The following is a 13162-nucleotide window of genomic DNA, read 5'->3' as shown; positions in this document are numbered from 1 at the left end:
CGGCAAGCCTTGATTTAGCACAAGTGCTACCAAGCCCAATGGCTGAACAGTTCAATTTTGCATTCTTGCAGAAAAAAAAAAATCCAAGCACCCAGAGAGCAGCACACAGCACACTTTACATCGCTACAGGTTATTACATCAATAGTAAGCACAGTAGCTAAACTGGACTGCCATGTAAGACCTGGGTGCAGGGTGTGTAATGTTGCTGTAAAAGGGAGGGCAGCTCTGCAGTACAGGTCATGGGTTACGCAAAACACTCCAGGGAATTCACGAGCCCGTTCAAGTGCCAGAAACCAGACAAAACTGCTACTTTTCCCCGTGGTTATCACTGCTCTCACATGGTTTCATTGCTGACATGCACTCATTGCTTTTGCAGCCTTACAATTAAGTAGAAATCCCTGCCTGCTGAAAACATAATTAGCTTTAAAAAAGCCCTCAGAAAGTCACTGGAACACACTGCTACTTGAAGACGACTACCTTGGTGCCGGGTTAATGTCTAGATTAGGCCCAGAAGTTTCTTTCCCCATCTGGAAAGATTTCACTCTGCGCCAACACTCTGCAACAACTTTCTTCTATTCCTTATTTATAGCATGGATGTAATCACTTTGTCCACGTGAAACCAAAGGAGATTTTTTTTCTGAACCAGCCAATCTACTTTATTAGGTTTAAGAAATATATTCATATGTGCTTCCCAGAGATATCTAATCGATACTTAAAGAAGAAGTATCCTTCAGTATGCAAAACAAATGACTTTCTGAATTCTTGAAGCACAACACTGTCTTGCCCTTCATTGTGTCCCCAGATCTTACGTTAATGCCCCGAAGGCAGCAGTATTTAAGAAGGTCAGCTGGTGCTGCAGGCTGGTGCAGTGTTCTTGATCTCTCCATTCACTGTGGCTAATTTGAGCCACCGCAGTTCACTGTACAATGAGCTTAGTCAACAGCTTCACACATAGCAGGCAATTCCATTAATATTCTACAGTGACAATATTAAATACTTAGCTTGGAAGAGAAATATTTGGCCAAGGCTGCTGCATAATTATTAGCTCTGACACTAAAGTCCTCTGGAGTTTCAGCTCTGTCTGCTGGCCCTAATAATTACAGTCATTTGCTGACTGCGTATAACTTAATGGAGGTTGCTTGCTCTCAGTTAGAGGAATATTTTTCACAGGCAACTTTTAAAGTTCAAGGTACTTAATTACACGTCGTTATGGTGAGAGAGACGAGAAGAAAGTTGACAAACACTCCTTCTACAGAATTTCATTCCTTTTGTCCCTGCTGTGTCTTGAGAGGCTGCTACAGAAGAGATGAAGATGAAAAAAAGAAACTAGCACTCAGCTTCTGTGAAGTTTCTAGTGGAATTAGAAATGCTTTTTATTCTGTAGCTGCTGTGCTTTTTGCTGCAGAGGGCCACGGTGTGATTTCTCTGCTAGGAAATTAACAGGTAGACTGAGAAAACAAGAATTTGAGGATGTTTTGTGTTTCTACGACAGAAATAGTTTGTGCAAGGCTGTAAGAGCTGCAACAGATCTGGGAGCCATAAAAAACTGCATGAACAGCTGAGGAAGCCTAGAGCCCAGTTGCACAGACACACACACCCCCCTCAACAACCCGCACTCTCGCCCTGCGCACTGCCCGCTGCACCACGAAAGCCCTGTCGATTCGCAAGCAGCTGCATTTTAGTGTAACAAAAGCCTGAATGAAAACAGCAGCTTGTTATCTTTGCTGCCTGCCCACAGGAGGCCTTACCTGCCCTTGATCTCTAAGGAAAGGCTTTCGGTCAGGCCACCGTGAATACACATCAACACGACTTCCCTACCTAACGTGAGAAATGGACCCCTGCAGTCAGTATGCAGCTAGAGAGGAGAGCGCTGTCCTTGCACTGCAGATCTTGGGAAGCCATCATACAGACAGCACTTATCTACCGAACGGTACGTTGGAGAGGCGGGGGCTATGGGAAGCTAGACAGAACCGGTGATACGCTGGGCCGAGAGCTCCAAGCTGGTACAAGACTGCAGGCACAGAAGACAACATTGCATAAACACATGTAATGATAAGAAAAGCTACTTAACTGAGTTACTGAACAAGTAACAACTAGTGATCAGTTTTACGTGCTCTTTTCCTAATCATGCTTTAAAATATTTACTCCCAAATGACGCTGCAATTACCAGTGCTGCATGGAGGCAATGGAAAGCTTCCTAATTCTGCTAGCAGAGCTCAGTGACCCTTTCAAAGCACTTTGCCAACTCAGTGCCTTTTTAACATTGTCTCATGCTGCAAGTGACAGTGTGGCACTTGCAGTACAAATCTAATTTTAAAAGCATGCTTTCCATTCATTCATTGCTGCTTTGATTTATTTTATTAGTGAGCTGCTTTGTGTGGTGACAGAACTCATTACAACCTCCATAAAGACAATTACCAGTCCTTATCTATAAAACTGGAAGAAGGGGGAGAGGGAAGGAGCGTGACATGCATTGGTAAAACACAGCTAACAAAAGCATTAGAGAGCTAGAGTTAAAGGTCAGGGGAATCACATCCACGGGTCTGTCAAAGAATAACTGCAAGTGAAGCAAACCCAAAATAGCTGCGTGCTAGCTGAGAGAACGCTTCCAGTCAGTTAGCGATGTTCGGTTGTTTTTAAACTAGGGTACAGTTCACAGGCATGACACGCCAGAACTTCCACTGCTAAAAACACAGCGCTGTTCTGTGGGGCAGCACCTTGTGCCTTCACGGTGACGCTGACTGCCCCTCACTGCGCTCTCCTTCGGCCGGGGAGCCAGCTCCTTCAGGTTGTTTTGCAGAAGGGTGAGGTGGTGCCTCATCTCCCTGGCTGACACGGCAGTCAACATCAGAGCCTGAACTCGAAACGCTTAATTTCAATCAGCTATTTACTAGAATGCCGTAAGAACAAGAATTAAAGATGGTCAGGCAGGCAGCGCTTTATGCAACGATCTAATCAGATCTCATTACGAGAGAACAAGAGATTTCTCCTCCTCCTCAGGCAGAATTTTACCAATCTACATTTTGAGCTAGGAATCTAGCAGCTGACAGATCTGCTGGAATTAAGAGAAAACCTGGCTATGCTAAGGTCAGCGGGCATACTGCAACAGATTTTTCTAAGGCCACAATCTCACCCTAATAATAAAACCATATACAAGAGAAGTAAAATAACACCACTGGTGATGTTACTTCCATCTTCTCAGTGGCCTGGAAAGCTGTAACTCCATATTCATAAACTGACTTGAGAGCCTTTGACTCAGCTAGTGTGCTCTGAAAGCACAAGGTAATATGCCACTTATTCTCTACATGGGAATGTTATGCTGATCCAATTCCCTTTCTGCTATTTCAGAAAACAATGTCACGTAAGACAGCTGAACCTCTCCTCTCAAACACACAATACAATACTCCAGTTGGTGTGCGAACACAAATTATCTGCGTATACAAGGTTTACGGTTTCCAAAGACTGTACCACGATGAGCCAATGCTTCCCAAGAGAGGAAAAAGCCACAAAGGAAAGAGTCAAGCCTTGAAAAGAGAGCTGCTTCTGCAAGCCACAGCAGAACTAAAGACCATGGGATGGACCAGCGGAGAGAAGCCGGCTGGTTGTCAGAGCACACACTGAAAGGTGGGAAGAAAAGGACACAGTGGATAAGTCAAGGGGGATCTCTGCATAACAAGATAGGTGAGAGGATGAAAGCAAGGGCAACCAGTAATTCAGGAAAATCATAATCCTCTGCATTGTAAGCATCAGCTGCTGTTGCAGCTGGGACTTACTGCTCTATAAAAGATTAAGGTAGCTCAAAAGGCGCTGGGATCTGTGTGTTTGCACAATGCCTTCTCTCACACAACGTACCCCAGCATGGCCCCTCCCCACCATCTGGAGCATTTTACAGTAACGATAGCACTTCCCAATAATCACGTTTCAGAGTGTGGGGGGGTCCATTTTCCTACTGCTGCTTGGTAGGACGCCGTTCTGGAACCTGAACCAAGCGCATAGGGTGAACAGAGGCCAAAAATTCAATTCAATGGTCTGAAACTGATCTCTGCATCACCAGCTAGGAAGGGAGAAAGAAGCCACCCTGTAGTGCAGCTGAGAGCATTAGAATTAAGCAGCATGTGCTGGCTTAAAAAAAACCTACACAAAAAAAAGCAGCAGAATGCCCGGCCTGTTTCAGTGTGGGCAAACGTGAGCTGCTGGAAAGTGGTGTGAGTATGTGCCTGGAATAAGCAGCGGAGGCTCACAATCAGCACTAACTTCAGCAATACAACTAGAAATGCTGTCAGTAGGGATCCCTTGGCAGCTGCGCCCTAACTACGCACCTGCCAGGAGGCCAGTGGCAAAGCGTGAATCAGAAATGTGCTGCTGACACGGGGCAAAGGAGATGCATGCATTCGATTCGCGAACAGAAGCTATGGAGCACTCGGATGTGTTGGAAAACACGCAACATGTTTTATGCTATGGAAATCAGGAGAAGCAATCCCTGTTGATGCTTTGGGAAAAGGATCTATGATCACCAGAATAAGTGCAGTGGATGTTCCCTATTGCTGAAGCAAGGAGAGAAGACCATGAGTACTGCCCATCTCTTTTGTCTCCCCTTCGTTGTTCTTTTCAGGGCTACTGTCCATATGGCTTGCTCGCACCAAGCCCTTTGAATGTTATGAAGGCTTTAAAATCTCTAAATTACAAGACAAATATTTCTAAAACTTACACGATCTATCACCTAGTGAGGGACATTCCAGATTCTCCTTCTTTGCTCCTGGAGTACAATCTGCAATTAAAGGACTGAGAACCACCTCACTCAGGGTCCGAGGTACAAAGTATATTTATGCCTATACAAGTCAGAGACATCACTTTTTCCTCTTCTGTTTCCCCATACCCAAAAAAACAGAGACTATGTATTTATGGAAGAGAGGCGTGAAGCAGTTTACTGAAGATTACATAAGCCAAACAGAAGAGAAGCCACAAAAATACTGGAAAAGAGGCAACATGAAATAAAAATAAAACTGAGTGTAGATAAGTGCTGTACAAAGTAGCATTTGCAGAAAGGAACAGTTTAAATGCTTCATATATACCACTCCGAACGAAACACATCAATCTCTAAGAAAATGAAGTGGTTATGTAGGCAGCAGAATGTAGGTATTTGTTGAGAATGCAGGAGCATTCAGAAAATCAGAGCTATTAAGTTGTGTTCAGAAGAGGAAAGACACATTGTCACTTTGGGTGAAGTATTCAATTTCGAATACTTGAATTGAACTTTCAAGCATTGCAGAAAGATACAAAGGACTAGGAAAAACTATAAAGCAGAGAGGTATAGAAGTGACTCCCAAAAAGCAAAAAAAGAGCCTTCGAGAAAGTCCACTGAACAGAGAAACTAGGGCTGTAGAGTCAGGGCAGCAGAAAGGAAAGGGAACACGTGCCGCACAGAAACAGCTGAGCATGCTTGTTTCCCTTTCTCCGAAACACAAGAACGTACTCAAAGGTCAGCATCTGGTAATCCACCGAGACGGAGGAGAACAGCTCTCACCCCACAGAGCAGTTTGCCTGGAGCATTCTGCAAACCAGGTTCATGAGAAAATGAGGCTCATCTGAGCAGGTGTAATGCCAGCAACTAAAATTCAAGACTGCAATCTTGCTGTTGCGTCTGATGATGACCTGAAATAGGAAGACGCTTGACCTGTACAAATACTGGGTTATAGGCACTGAGCTGTTCTGGATATACACAGGTCAAGAGAAGGAAGAGGTGCGTGTTTTCTGCTTGAATATGGAATGGATAGATCAACTCCTTCATTTCTAATCTAGAAATTTCTGTTTTAAGGGATTGAGAAGACCCAGAAAACTGCAAACCAGCAGTTAGGGTTAGAAAGTTTGTTTCTAATTTAAAGTTCCTAAATTTTTTTGTCCCCCCACCATGCTATGTTTTCTAGTGATGTTTGGTATACACATTTCATCCAAGGAGCAAGGCTTCTATTAACAGAGTTTGATCCATCCTCCGGCTAAATGTTTTCTGAGGTGCTAAACACTGGTGGTTTCTCTGTTGGCTTGCCTTCAGCCTGAAAGTTTCTTCTCAGAAGGAAGCAGAGCCAGCTGATGACAGAAACACATATGATCTCAAAACAGAAAGGCAAGAGGCTCCTAAATAAACTTGTTTATTTCCAGTCTCTCAGCAACACAGCCCTGGATTTTAAAGTAAAGGCAAAAAACTGTAAAGCACAGTCTATCCATGGCCAAAAAAGAATATACTGAAGGGGGGGGGGGGGGGGGGGGGCGGGAAATCTGCTCCTGGTGAGGCTCGAGAAGGCCAGATCTGCTGCGATGGATCAAAGACCAGCAGTACAAAAGAGTACCTGCAACCACAACTCCCAGGCACAGGAACGGATACTTCGTTAAAGCCGAGCTGTAAATTTGGCACACTTAGAATCTGAATTCCCATCAGGCAATAAATAATGTAAAAGCAGGTACCCCACGTTTAAACCCAGAGCTTTAAATTATTTGACAGTGCTCCTTTAACTACAAAATCTCAGTCTGCTTCTAAAGGTAAAAACTTAGCTCTAAGCTCGCCAGGAAATGTCATAGCTTCATAAATTCTATGAACAAGCCTTCTATTCTTGCAATTCCAGCAGAATTATTAAATCTATCAGCCACAGATGAATGTATCAATTTATCTTAATTTCTGAAAATACACTGAGCCTCTTTCAGTTAAAACTTCATTTTTCTGTTGCACAATGAAAGAAAAAAGGGGGTCTTTGCAGAGATTAATTAAAGCAAATTTATCCCTCCATAAATTACCATCTCTGGACTGAAATAAAACACAGTGTGTTTCAGAGAGGATAAGCAAACAGATGAATGAAGTAGTCTTATTTCCTGCGGATCAAGCGGTGTGACTGTCTGCTGTGGCATTCGAGACAAAGGGCTTGCCCAGCCACTGTCATCACTCGTGGAAACCAGCATTTTCAAAAAGAGCCAAGGAACAGAGGCTGAATACTGCCACCGCCCCTCCTGCAGAGAACGACATTGTTACACAACTTCATTACATGCAACGCAAAGAATAAATGGCTCTCGCCGTAATGGCATCTCCATTACGGAGATGCCCCCCGCCCTTCCTGCTGCCGTTACGGAGGACAAGGGACTCCGATGTGACTTTATTACTTAGGGGTTTTTGTGAGCAAACAATGGAAGAAAAGACATTGTCTTGAAAACAATGTCTTTCCTTGCACTGTTTGCTGTACAGTAGTAGACGGTATGTACGTACGGTAATAGGGCTTGCTGAATATAGGTTGATATGCCCTTGAATTGCATAGCGGCATCAAGAATTAGAAATCTATTTTGTGAGAGAACAGCCATGACTTGTTTGTCGGGGACAGAGATGAGGAATTTTAACGCCAAAGCTAAATTGTGCACTATGTTAGCATCACTACCATCTTCTAGCCTCATGCTGAGGCCAACTAGCTTAGCCCAGCGGCATTCAGACACCTATAAGATTATATATTCAACCTCTGAAACAGAAACCACACGGTGGCCCAAACAGAGTTCAACGTAGAAATCTTCACTCGATTTGCTCAAGGCTGTGGAAAAGATTCCCACCACTGAAGAGAAGAATAGCCACCTGCCTTTGGTGGTCTGGGACATTCCAGCGGGTTTCCTAGAATGGATTTCAGAGTGCCGCGTTCCAAGATAACACAGGTACCAGCGGTCTTCGTGGGTCACAGTGACTCGTTACTATTAGCATGCATTTCTGGTCAGCTGGCTAACTCTTATTTTAAAGCCTTCAACTGAACAGCTTGGTCAATCAGTAAGCAACAGAATTGTCCCCAAGCCAGGCAGATAATGACCTGAAGTCATTGCCAGCAACAGCGTTATTATTCCAATTGTCAAGGATTTCTTACAGGGTAATTAATAGTCTCGGTTCCTTGCAGCCAGGAGTCAGATGGATTGACTATAGACAGTAAGTTACTCTCATCTCTGGGAACTCAGGCTCAGGACTGAGGTACTTAACTGGGCAAACACTGAGCTGCCTGAATCCTCAAGGAGAGTATTTCATCTTCTTGCCAGGGTGAGTACTAAGAAGCCTAACAGTCAGAGCGAGCTCCAGGCAAGCTGACTCACCCTTGCTGGGAAGAGCACATGCGTCTGAAGCTGCGACCACAGAACGGGGGACACCCCAGTAATCATGCTCCAAAACTGGCCCTCACAAAGGACTGGTCGCATCATCGCTGTTTCTTTGTCTACTATCTTACTACTCCCAGCTCTTTCACCTTTAGTCACACACAAAAGCAAGGACAAGATAGATCATTCACATTCTGCGCCTCAGAACAATTCTTACTTTTCAAAACAAAAGTAATTTCCAGAGAACATAGCTCACCTTAAAGGATATTTCATACTGCTCTCCTCCCCATATCTCCAGACCTGCATCATACCCTCCCAGCTCCCAGAACCACTTTCTATCGACTGCAAACAGTCCTCCAGCCATTACAGGAGACCTTAAGGAAAAACCAGACTCCATATTACAAACACATTCAAAGATACAGATCTCTAGCTAAACATTTAAAAAACAAAGCAAGAGTTGACAAATATTGTTTTCACCAGCTGGTGTTCCAGGTGCCTTTGTAGCCCTGTCAGAGCATCAAACAGTTGTTTTTGCATTATCTACTAATTTCCCGCTTGCAAATGAGGAGGACCAGACTAGGCTCCCTTCAGAACCAGTCAACGCCGCTCCTCCAAACAGGCAGAAGAGTTCACCGTTACGTGACGGGATACAACCTCTCCCAGAGGGACCCATACGCTGCACACCTGGTGCTCTCTCAGTGGTACGATCAAGTCATTGAGCTTGACCTCAAAAAGGGTTCTGTTGGGGTTTTTTTGGAACACTGCAGAAGTATCAAGGACAGCAGAACTGTCTCAGTGTTGGCAAGCACAGCAACAGCAGAACATAACTTGATCACAGATTTACTTCTGCAATGCACTGCAATCATCAAAATTGCTGTAATTATTCTGCTAGGTTTTCTTCTTCCCCCACCTGGGAATGACATATAAGCCGCCATTGGTTTGTTGTTTTTGGCAGAGCATTAGGGATACTAAGTTATGTTTGAAAGACCTCAGTAATAAATGACCACATTAAATGTTACACATTACAGTTTTAAATGAAATGTTAACTTCTGTGGGAATTAGGGTGGCAAAAAATAGCAATGAAAAGGAGAGTGTTCACAGCTACTACACAATGCATTTCTTTTAAACCAACAAAGCAAACAGCTGCCAAAAAGCAAGTAGCTTAACACCAGCTTCTGACTTTTACTACATGGAGGTGTAAACCAACCCTGTAACAGGGCGTTACTTTGTTAGCCAGCTCTTAGCACACTGCATTTCAGTAACTTACTCAAAGGGATCACTGGGATCAGGTTTCTGTAACTCAGGAGGAATAGGGATCCTCTTGTAATACATCTCCCAGTCAAATGCACCTCGCATTGCGTCTCCAGCCTGAGTCTCATATCCAAAGTGGTCATGATCAATAACATCAATCATAGGGCAAACGATAGTCTTGCGGTTTCGGGCAATGCGATCTGAAGATTGGAGAAACATGTTAGAAAGCCTGCACTGGTTGGTTCCTTTGACCACGAAATTACAGAAAAGAGCATCAAAATATGAAGTTGTCCAAGAACGACACAGCTTTCTTCCTGTTCATTCTCTTATAAGGCAGATGCTCCAATTTATATCAATTTATCTGGTATTTCTGCAATAATTGAAACCTTCAAGCTAGAACTATTGAGATACAAGCACCAGGCACTCATGCTACAGTGACCATCACCCAGAAGCAGAACAGAAAGACACAGCCACACCGCTAAAGATACATAAACAGCCAGGCTAAAAACAGGCAGTCTTGCACGCAGTGAGCAGTCCTCACTTTAGCAAGTGACTGGGATGTGAACCCTTTCTGCACTGATTCAAAGCCAGGGCAATAACCCCTTGTACCAGCAGCTTTAATTGCTATGCCAGAATCTGGCAGGAAGCGATTCAGACTAATGGCATAACTATTCTCAGCAGGCTCGAGAAATGCAAGTGTACCTCCTCCCTCAACCTTTTCTTCCAACCAAATAATACAAGACAGGATTAATTCCTGCATAAACATCTGGAACTTCTTAAATACTTTATTACTGAGACGGTCTCTTGTTGGAAGTTAACTTTCAGAGCAGAGGCGACAAATGATGTTTCAGCTTCCAATGCACGTCTAACAGAACTCCTTTCTATGCTTTAAAATTAAAGCATACTCTACATGTTCTCATTTAAATGGCATTTCAGCTAATTCTGTCCTCCCTCCCCGGGACTTATGAAGCTGCAAATGCTTTACACCGTCGCCAGACACAAACTGCAGTGAAAGCAACAGTATTACCATCCAACAATCCTGCTGACAAATCCGACCAGTTCTTCCTACACCTCTACTTGACTATTGTTGCCACAGTTTATTTGACAAAGTCACACCTCAGAGCTCTGACAGGCCACTTGCAATAGGGTTGTAAAGGAGTTTGGTACTGGCCAGAGGCACACAGGTACCAGAAAGGTACTGTCCTTTCAATTAGTCATCCTTGAAAAGAACTGACATCGTAGAACTGATGCCTCCTTAAAGAAGAAGCACTGCCTTGGAAAGGACTGCACATGGTCTTCTACAAGTACATACCAGTAGCTGTCATTCAAAAGAAGTACTTTCCACAGGCTTGCAGACTATGAAGTTAAATATAGTTATATAGCAGAAAAAAAACCCTAAAAGCTACTTAAAAATTGTACATAAAGATCTTTTCTGTATCATAAAGCCATTCCTCTCTGCAAGCTGCTGAATGGCCCTGTGATAGTTTACTCTTCTAAGAGTAATGATGTGATAGTTTACTATCATGTATAATGGCCACGTGATAGTTTACTCTTCTAAGCTGTAAATTATTTAACATTTCATTTAGTAGGAAACAGAAGAATACGATCTCTGCTCTTTAATTAAGCAAAGCATATGATAGGGTTATTGTACAGTGCAGGACTCTAGAACAGAAAAAAATTATTGTATTAAAGGCTACAAGTTGCCAACAATTCACCTGAGTCTTGTGGTTGGTTGTTTTTTTGGTTTGTTTGTTTTCCCTTTTAAGACATTTAATCTTCCTTTTGTCCACTTACAGCACGAAGAGAAAGTAGCAGGTGGAAATAAAACAAATTCAACGCCAACAACTGTTGCCAGCTCTTTAGCAGTTCAGCCTCCAGGCACGTACAGCACCACACGCTTACCTAACAGAGGTGGCAGCCAGTTCACGTTGGCCTCGCAATGCGAATCCAAGAAGGTGATGACATCCCCTATAGCCACAGAGGCCCCCAGCATTCGAGTTCTTATCAGCCCTTCTCTCTTTTTGGTTCGGAGGATTCTTACATTTGGGAACTGGGCCATATAATCTTCCAAGCGTTTCTTCAGGTGTTCTGTATGAAAATGAGAAATTTAAAGACTGTAACAATTAATTTCTTAAAAATACAGCTCCTGCTTTACCAGAAGGAGATGTCTTTGGAAGTAATGTCCTGAACAGTCAACAAATGCAATAACAGGAAAAAGGAAGAAATAATAATTCCTTTTAAATCCAGGGTTTAAACATAACTGCTTAACTCAGACTTTTGAGTTATGTTCCAACACCTTAGAAGCAATTAAAAAAAAAAAGAGGAACTAGGAGAAGATGGCGGAGTGCAGGATGAGAAAGAATACAACAAAGAAAGAGGAAAATGAATAAAAAATAAAAAGGCAGCTGGCAGACCTCTGAGAGAACTTTATCAGAGCAAGGATTCTCGGACGCTTTTGTGGAAAACCAATGTAGCTTAGAAAAGACACAGGACAATTTACTTTCAGAAGTAAACTCCACTCAATGCATTTAAGTTCTGTTTGGTTTCTTCAAAACACACAACATCCACTCATGCATAAATAAAAAACAGCAAAAAGCCTAGTCAGACATCCCTCCAAGCCGGCAAGGCGGGCCTAGCCACTGTATATATTTGGATGGCTATGTTAAATGCTTATCAGAGGAGATATTTGCATTTAAATATAGAAATATTTATGCTACTGAATATGGACTGGAGCCACATCTGAATTAGCACAGACACTTGTAGTCACCACGATTAGCAAGAATTCAAACAAGAGAGCTGCAGAAAAAGATTACTGAGTGATCAAAACAATGGACAGCTTGTTTAGATGTGGAAATAAAAAGCTTGGTCTACATAAAGAGTGAGGGGCACACAGCTGTCTTTACATCAAAGAGTGAAGGACCAAAGAAAAACCTAAAAATAGGCTAAGAGCTGACGCTGGCCTAATCACTAATGGGTTCATCTTTAGGCATTTGAAGTTTTGACTTACTTGACAGCAAACCCCATCCACAGTGCGCCAGGGACTGGTCATTAATGCACCATACTATCCGCTGCCATCAGCGACTATCAAGGAAACAAGTCTTGCTAGGCAAAAGCTAGTTTGTCAAATCTAAGCAATTAACCGATCTTAAAATCTCACACAACAAAACTTGAATAGAGGCAATCATTCAAATACAAATAACCTCGCACGTTTATTTGCCTTGACTTCCAAAGCAGGCATGAAAGGTAAGGGCTGAACAGGCAGACGGTGTGAAAGTGCCCCCGAACAGGGCACCAGGGAAGCCGGGTACTGGAACAGCTCTCTAAAAAGAGCAAAGGGGCAAATAAACTTAACGAAGTTATGAGGTCTCCCACATGGTGCTGACCCAGCAATTAGGCTTTAGGGTTTTAGCTACTGGAGGAAAAAAATGGGCAAAACCCCTATGACTAACACATGTTCTACACCTTCTCTTTGAAGCAATCATCACCTGCCTTCCTTCAAAGATCACCTTAACCAACTTCTTTGCTTTTGAGGTATTCCTAACAAGCTCTTTGCCTTTTTCAAAGCTTGCTTTAACATTCCCCAGGATTTTTTGCTCACAAATGCATTTTATGTTTTTCCTGACAAGTCTAATTGTTCCACAATATCTACATAGGTTTCCCTGCTCAATAGAGCCTTTAGTACATCTTGCTGTCTAGCACGCTTTTCCCTCATCCTTTTCAAATCTTTTCTGAATAGATCCTCTCAAGCAACCAGAAATTTTGTCCACTCAATTACAGATTTTTCAAATAAGGGCCTTCCATAGAGACT

The 13162-nt window shown here is 43.0% G+C and overlaps 1 protein-coding gene across 1 annotated transcript in view; it reads right to left on the bottom strand.

Moving 5' to 3' along the window:
- The window catches only part of GALNT10 (polypeptide N-acetylgalactosaminyltransferase 10), a gene marked incomplete at its 5' end in the record, with an annotated part of 85831 nt that overhangs the window by 6452 nt on the left and 66217 nt on the right, over window positions 1-13162 (bottom strand). Inside the window, 3 exons of the mRNA XM_082323857.1 lie at window positions 8360-8477; window positions 9371-9554; window positions 11257-11442. Of these exons, the coding sequence (XP_082179983.1) occupies window positions 8360-8477; window positions 9371-9554; window positions 11257-11442 (488 nt within the window). The remainder of the gene's footprint in view (window positions 1-8359; window positions 8478-9370; window positions 9555-11256; window positions 11443-13162) is intronic.

This window comes from Platalea leucorodia (genome assembly GCF_965183815.1).
Source record: "Platalea leucorodia genome assembly, chromosome: 11".
Classification (NCBI taxonomy): Eukaryota; Metazoa; Chordata; class Aves; order Pelecaniformes; family Threskiornithidae; genus Platalea; species Platalea leucorodia.
This window is presented reverse-complemented; position numbering and strand designations above follow the sequence as displayed.